Raw genomic sequence first — 8225 nt, 5'->3', positions numbered from 1 at the left:
GCACCAGAACATCGAGGGTGTGGCCCTAGAGAGTGGACCCGGGGCGGCGGTACTCAGTGCGCTCAACGCACTGGGGAAACCGTCTCGGGGTTGAAGACGACGGCCGGTGACGAGAGTGGCCATAAAGGCAGAGCTGCTTGCTGCACTCCCTCGGCGGAGCTGCGTCCAGACAAGAATTTATCTGGAGATTGTCTCCCCTGCAACATCACAGGGGCAGGTCGATACCAAATGTAGTCATGAAGACGCGGGAACGACCTGTAACTAAACTACAACAACACACACAACGGTCACATTACATTCACCTCTGTGTTGGGCTCAGAACGGTCTATTGTTATGAAAGCGTCTCATTCATGTCATGATCACATTCTATAATAGATGGTGACGTCACTACGTTATTATCGTCAGAAAGACCGGTGTTACACAATGGTCATGATCATTCCAAGCGTTCATCAGTGAGGTTACAGTATACTAAACAATCTCTTGCACGACGGTTACATTGCATTAACTGCATTAAAGAAAACCATCTCATACCATGATATCTTATATCAGTCTTAATTAATTATTATAAAATTGATATGTTTTTTTTATGTTAAGAAACCGACATACATAAATACGTCGAAGCAATGCCTAACGTCACTCAATAAAAAATATGTACAATTGTTTACATTTGTGAAGTGCGTGGAATGATTACATCTGTGTAAATGGACAATAAAATAGTTCAAAAGAGTTGCATTAAAACTCACAAGTTTTTGCACGATTTATCGTACATTTAAAAGTCATATTTCTTAATTAAATGCATGCGATCTTAAATATCCACTCAAATATACATTGTATGCGTTTGTTCGGTTTTAGCTATTTGGTAGACAAAATGGCGTGCTGAGCCGTATGCAGAGTTGTATGTGAGAGCAAGGAACGACAACTCTGCGTGGAGATTGTAAAAAGCACTGTACCAAGTTTGAGATGTTTAATAACTGCGTGTTACTATAATTAAGTTGAAATCAAGTGGAAACGGGATAAATAGAATACAGAATAGGTGCCGGGAGGGAGAAAAAGCTCGCCCTATTTTCATTTTCTAAGCCTCACCGGATAAACTTTCTTCATCGCGGCACCAACCATGTATTCTCTATATATTCCGCTTCAATGAAAACTCATTCACTTCAATGGTGTGTTTTTACAGGAACGAAGCGAATTGGCAAAGCAATTCCGAGCCTCGAACCAGCTCTGAGCAGATTTGTCGTAAGAAATCCTGATCTGTTTACAAGTTTACAGTAGATGAAATGTAGTAACAGGGTGATTGTCAACAGGCTATCATAATCAGCGCTACTGAGTACCTGCTGTCAGAATGTGTTACTATTGGAACTAATTTTGAGTGGACATGTACTCATTAAAATGATAAAGAATATTATAGTTATACGCATGATTTCAATTATACTGTAATAACAGTTAAAAGAAAATATTATATTGGAATCCATATTATTCAAAGTGAAATAAGGCATTTCAAAACGGATTTTAATTCTGCTATTATGGAGTATAAGACGTTTAGAAAAATCTTAAGTTTTAACAGACCACAACGTAAATAACGTGCACAAAAAGTGTTCAGAATAAGTAAATATACTTTGAGATAATAAATTATAATAAATCGATACTGGTTTATGTATTTTACATGCAGTAATATACATAGTTTTAACAAACTGCCTAGTAATACAAGTGTTAACATCGTTGTGCAACGAGGCCGTAGCAACGGCTTTAAATCACAGACCAAATATGAATTAGTTCATAAAATGCAAATGAAACATGATATTACAAAGGGTTATAGAGCTTTCGAATGGCTATAGTATTTAAGGCCTACTGGTGTGTTATACCGGTTGGGTTGGTTAAAACACAATTCAAATCAATAGATACTAGCAGTTGTTCGTTATCGTTATATCTAAAAACTTTTGGGAGTGAGCTGGAAACTTCTTTTAGCCTGGGCTAAAATTTGCTTCTGGCTTCGGCACTGTTTAACGCTATTCAAATATCGCCAAACTTAAAATAAACTCATTTAATGAAAATCGGTATTCATTAAACTGTTTCGCATCAAATTTTATCAATATCTACTGGAAGTTACGTGCAGGCAAATCTCTAAGAAAACCCGGTCTGAATAACTTCCGGGTTATTTAAAGCTCAGGTTTCAGAAAATCGTTCCTCTTCTATTCATGAATTCTTCTTCTTTTCTGTGATGTATGCCTGTTCCTCTTCTATTCAAATAGTTCATTGCTATTTGGTCTGCTGTTTGTGGAATTGTTTAGCAAATATTTTGAGTACGGTATACACATGTTTTACGAGTACATCTTGCATCGGACATTAGACCGTAAATGACCTTGACCTAAGAATGTTGACTCTTGTACTACAACAACTACTACTACTTCTACTACTACTACTACTACTACTACTACTACTACTACTACTACTACTACTACTACTACTACTACTACTACTACTACTATTACTACTACTACTACTATTACAACTACTACTACTTCTACTACTACTACTACTACTATTACAACTACTACTACTCCTACAACTACAACTACTACTACTACAACTACTTCTACTACTTCTACTACTACTACTACTACTACTTCTACTACTACTACTACTACTACTACTACTACTACTACTACTACTACTACTACTACTACTGCTACTACTACTACTACTACTACTACTACTACTACTACTACTACTACTACTACTACTACTACTACTACTACTACTACTTCTACTACTACTATTACTACTACTATTACTTCTTCTTACTACTTAGAATAAAAGTAATAATAATAATAATAACAATAATAATAATAATAATAATAATAATAATGGTGATGATGACGGTGACGACGAAGCTGCTATTGCTGCTGCTGCTTCTTCTGCTGCTGCTGCTGATGATGATGGTGATGTTGATATGTTGATGGTGATGATGATAATGATGATGATGATGATGATGATGATGATGATGATGATGATGATGATGATGATGATGATGATGATGATGACGATGACGACGACGATGATGATGATGATGATGATGATGATGACGATGACGATGATGTCAATGTTGTTGTTGTTGTTGTTAATGATTGATGATTGATATCAATCGTCATCATCATTACCATCATTTATAAATACATAAATTAATACGTATACGTCACATTGCGTAAAAGTATAAAGATGAACCGAAATGAGTGAATGCGACAAAGGGACTTCCATTGCACTTAAAGACAACGTCCTTCGAAGTTAATTGTTTCGGTGGAAGATTTTTTCTGGTGTATCGATAGGGCTAATTGGAAATTAAAGATAAAAAACTGTTTAATAAATTGTATTGATTTATACATCGAATGTATGAACAATTATTTGATTCGTCATGTAATTACGAACCGCTTCGCAAACGCGCTGCCAACCAAATTTACATAGACATGATCTTTGTAAGCAAATTTACATTTGGGAATTGTAAGCTTAAAGGGACGTGCAAATTTCTAACTCTGGGCTTACCAACAATCCGGTTACATTTTAACTACGCAGTAGAACTATTTATAACTTCAGTTTTGTCGCGGAAGGTTAATTGTCAATTGGTACGTGGAACCATTTAAGTTATTTATTTATATCAATCTTACAGTACCAAGTACACAAACAAACGAGTCAATACGTAACACCGACCAGGAAGGAGAAACGGTCCTTTAGATTTACACGACGTTATGGACCGAAGGTATTTTATTCACTATTTTTTCTATCTTTTACTGATTTTAAAATGTAAAATTCGTATCAACCAATTAGAATTAATGCTGTTCGTGTTGTTGTTGTTTTGTAACAGCTACGTGTTAATATATATATATATATTTGTATACTATAAATATATGCTTGTAAAAAGAAACTGGGGTCGTATATTATAATTACTGACTCCGGTCAATGCGAATAATGTTGTGTATCTTATATATCAAGTCAGTATTATATCTCAACAGGTCTCAGTGTTCTCATTAATATATATAGATATAGATATCGTTCTGTGAAAGCTGGGCTGATTGCATGTGAATAAAGTATCATTATTAATTAGCCTTTGCAGTCCACACAGGCTACTCATGGACCAAAATGTCGGCCTTAACAGGGTTTTCGTTCAGAAGAAACCTGCTTAAACGAAAAATTCCATAAAAGCGGAAAGTGTCGTCCCTGATTAGCCTGTGCGGACTGCACATGCTAATCTGGGATGGCATTTTAAGCACATGCATAGGGCCCAGTTTTTCCAGAAGGCGGCTGATATGTGTAACGAATTGCCAACAATGGCTGGAATTATCATACGTTTTTCATTTTCAATCTTTGATAATACGAAAAATGATGCAAAATAATGCACACGTTTGTTATTTTTACACATTTACGGGTCATATTATTAAATTATAGATAATGAACTTAAGAAACAAATATTTTTCTCTGACCGCAAGGTACATATTGAGAGTTTATTAATTCATGCAACTAATAACAAACATATTTTATTTACTGTTTTTGTCATTCGCGTTTCTAAGAAATTACTTCGAAAAAGACCGACCGTCACACTTCCATCGGGACAGATGGTATCCGCCGCAAGAGAGATTCCAGATGCCGAGGTACGACGAGCCGCCACCCTTTCAACGTCGCCCTGCGCCGCCCCGTGGTCGGGACGAGTACAACGGAAAAAAACACGAACCAAAGTCAAGATGGTTCAAAGATGGTCTGTAGCTGACTTTATATTAAAATTGACCAGTTGTGCCTGTTATACCATGAGAATACCAACATTTAAAATTAAAGAATAGTTTTGCATACTTTTTCTACTTACTGTAAACTATAAGATAAACAACTTAAAAACACACAGTTGCAGAAGTGTTTTCAGAATTTAAGAAAGAAATCATCTTAAACTGATATGTTACATGTATTAACATGTTACGTATTATATGTGAAGGATATAGCGTGCATTTAAAACAAGTTTTGACAATCGAGGATTTCCAATAAGCTGCCCGGCTAGCGGGATGGTTGGTACACTTCTTACTTGGGCGACCAGGGTTGGATTCCGTTCCCGGCATAACATTGAGTTTAGTTGCTAGTCACCATACTGGAAAGGAGGGCATACATGTTGGTACTCCGGCTTCCCCCTACAGCACAGAACCATAACGAAATCAAAATCTCTGTTTGTAAAATGAAATAGTTGAACAATTGCAACAATAATTCAAAATGTGTCCCAACTTCAAGTGATATTGTGTGCATTTTTCACTGTTGAATTGAGCGGAACATAATTAACAGGTTTAAAAGAGTTAGTTTAAAATGTGGTAACTGACCAATTATCTGCAACTCATCTTGCTACCAGTTGTTTATAAAAAATATATTATATTTGATATTTTGCATGGCGTCCCAGTCCTCTAAGTCGAGCGGAACGGTCTTTTTATTAGGATCGGAGTTAGTGTTCGTGTGTCGTATGAATAGATATCGTTGCAGGAAATTAAAATCATCCGTAAAACAAAATTGTGTCTTTTTGTTTCGTATGAACGAATCTGCACTAAAACTAAATTTAGATTCACGTCGTACATCGAATCATTTCTGTCATCATTTGTCAAAACGAAAGTACGGTTGATATTCAAATGCATTTTTTTCTCCTTTCGGGATATTGTTTTAGTATGTTGATGCTGCATTAACAAATATAAGTGTATATGATGTGAAAACACAAAAAATAAACAACGGTTGCATATAGATACCTATACACATAGCATATACTGTTAGATGCGCATATAATATCACTTTCATGATTCATGGCCTCAGTAAGAACGACCCTCTTTCAGCTGAGAGTGTGGACAAAAATGTATGGGTGCTACTAGAGGACTTCCAGTGCCCTTCAAAAGAATGTCCTTCAAAGTGAGTTGTATATTGTTTTTATTTTCGGTGACGGTTTTTGTTGTTGATAATCTCTTGCGCTTCACTGTTAATTAAACATCCCTCAACTCCTGTAAAACGACTTGTATAAGTTTATACAACGAACGTTTGAACACGTATTTGCATGGTTATTACGGACCGTTCCACACAAAATCGTGCAACCAACCATACAACTCAGGCATGATCTTAGTTCGTCTAATTACAATTCAAAAACAAGTTATTTACTTAAAGGAACGTGAAAATAAGACACACTGGGCTTACCAAAATACCGAATCAATTTTTATTACTCAGCATACAGTAACTTTTTATATCTCTTATTTCGTCCAGGAAGGCAATTTGTCATTATTGGCTCGTGGAACCATTTGAAGTCATTCAAGTTTATAAACTTTGTGTCTACAAACAAAGTACATACCTACATCCCGGAAGGCAAATTCTCATTATTGTCCGGTGGATCTTTTTAACGCATTCATGTTTATAAATGTTTAGGTTTACATACAAGTACAAAAGTAAACCGATATATATTGGAGTTTAAATTTTGACATTTATTGACATAGATAAAAACATTTTAATTTTTAATCTTACATTACTGTATAAAATGAGCGCACATTACAGTCATATAAACTTTTCAAAGTCTGACATTACAAGGTCGACATAATAGGAAATAAACAAATACATCCCATAGTATATAATGAGTTGTATCTCAAATGCAAAAAACTGTTTTCACATTTGAAATACTAGTACCTATTTTCGTCAATGTATGATAGTTTTAATGTCTTAATTTTGATGAAATATAAATAAAAGTTTGTATAAAATATTTTATAATTTAAAGGCACTTAAAACCGAAGCACAGGTAGGCCCATATTATTTTTTGTATGAATACTCCAATTTTGAAACAATTAAACTAAAATACCCCGGTTGGCGATTCGACAAGCTGGTTAATATACTTTTAAAGTTTTAGCACGCGTACATCAATGCTTTTTGAGTTACGCACGACACAATGCTTCCGACTGACAAATCGATATGTCCCCTCCCTTCGGAAAGTAAAAGATTGATTGCAACTTGAAACGATTTTCAGAATAGGTTAATGCTTCTGCTCATTATTTTTTAAATTATTATTTTTAAGTCATGTTTGTAGCTTAAGATACATAAATGGTGTTAACAGTATACATAGCGATCAATTTAATTAAATCAAATACATGTTTGTTAGCTTTGCGGGTTATTCCTTTTAGAGATTTTTAAAGAAAAAATCGTTTGAAAATATTTCAGAAAGCCCTTTAAATGGCGCTGCTTGAAGGATGACGAACCTGTGTTTCTTTCCCAGCTAGGGGTCATCAAATGTCAGAGTGAGTTACATCGAGGTAAATTACTTTAACGAAAATTATATCACACGTTTTGTTTATGGTTGTTTTGGTTTTGTTTTTCTTAAAGGGGCATGGTATTTATTCAAATAAAAACGTGAAGTGAATTCACTTAATTGCGTTCGTATACACGTACAATTTTTTAAGTTATCAATGAATTATTCCACTTGTAATCACATGTGTTTTGCGAACATTCTAAAGAAGCTATCAGCTTTTTGATGTATTTTGTTTTCTTTCAGGTGACTTAAGCCGCTGGGGATGGAATTGTGGGTCGGAGTACCACAAGGGGGAATTCTTCCACGCCGATGTCGAGGGGTTCACATTTGCCCTCTCTCAGGCCGTACAGCTTATGGCGAGAATGGGCAGCGAATGGGTACAGGAACTGATTGGAGCGATTGGAAAGCAGTACCACCGTTAGACCAACTGACAGAGTTCTCCCTATTATAACATAGTGACTCGTAAACGCTCAAAACACTGTATCGATTTTGTTTACATATAAGTATACATCAATACACATATTAGGACTTAACGACAAAATGTCATTGTTAGCAGGAACGTGTGCATAAGCGATAACATCCGTTGCGGTTTTTTACGGGTGTTTCTTTTATACATGTATTTTCTAGTGTCGCTCATATGTTGCTGTTGTTAATTTGTTATATTATATTTTAATTATTTAATGTACGAATTGATTTAAAAAACATGATACCTTGCTTGTTAACTTTAGCGTATTTCGTTCAATTCTTCTGAATAAACTTCAACATTTAAAAAGTGGTTAATATTGGTTTTCATCCCATCAACAGGCGTGCATATTCCAATTAAATCGCCGATGAGTAAATTTAGCTTTATTTCGGCATTGCCTTCATAAAGCAACGACGCTCATATTTATTAAGACATTTTGTTAACGTTCATAATATCATTTGATGTACATCGTGT

The 8225-nt window shown here is 35.2% G+C and overlaps 1 protein-coding gene across 1 annotated transcript; it reads left to right on the top strand.

The window, feature by feature from the left end:
* The first annotated feature begins 3670 nt into the window (after nt 1-3670).
* Nucleotides 3671-8054, top strand: LOC127842227 (uncharacterized). The gene is made up of 5 exons (XM_052371642.1): nt 3671-3751; nt 4560-4744; nt 5844-5916; nt 7201-7292; nt 7532-8054. Exons 1-5 carry the CDS (start codon nt 3741-3743, stop codon nt 7708-7710), a joined length of 540 nt encoding a protein of 179 aa, XP_052227602.1. The 5' UTR covers nt 3671-3740; the 3' UTR covers nt 7711-8054.
* The last annotated feature ends 171 nt before the right edge of the window (nt 8055-8225 follow it).

Source organism: Dreissena polymorpha, chromosome 8 (genome assembly GCF_020536995.1).
Source record: "Dreissena polymorpha isolate Duluth1 chromosome 8, UMN_Dpol_1.0, whole genome shotgun sequence".
Lineage (NCBI taxonomy): Eukaryota > Metazoa > Mollusca > Bivalvia > Myida > Dreissenidae > Dreissena > Dreissena polymorpha.
Note: the sequence above shows the minus strand (reverse complement) of the source record. Positions and strands in the feature narration are given on the sequence as shown.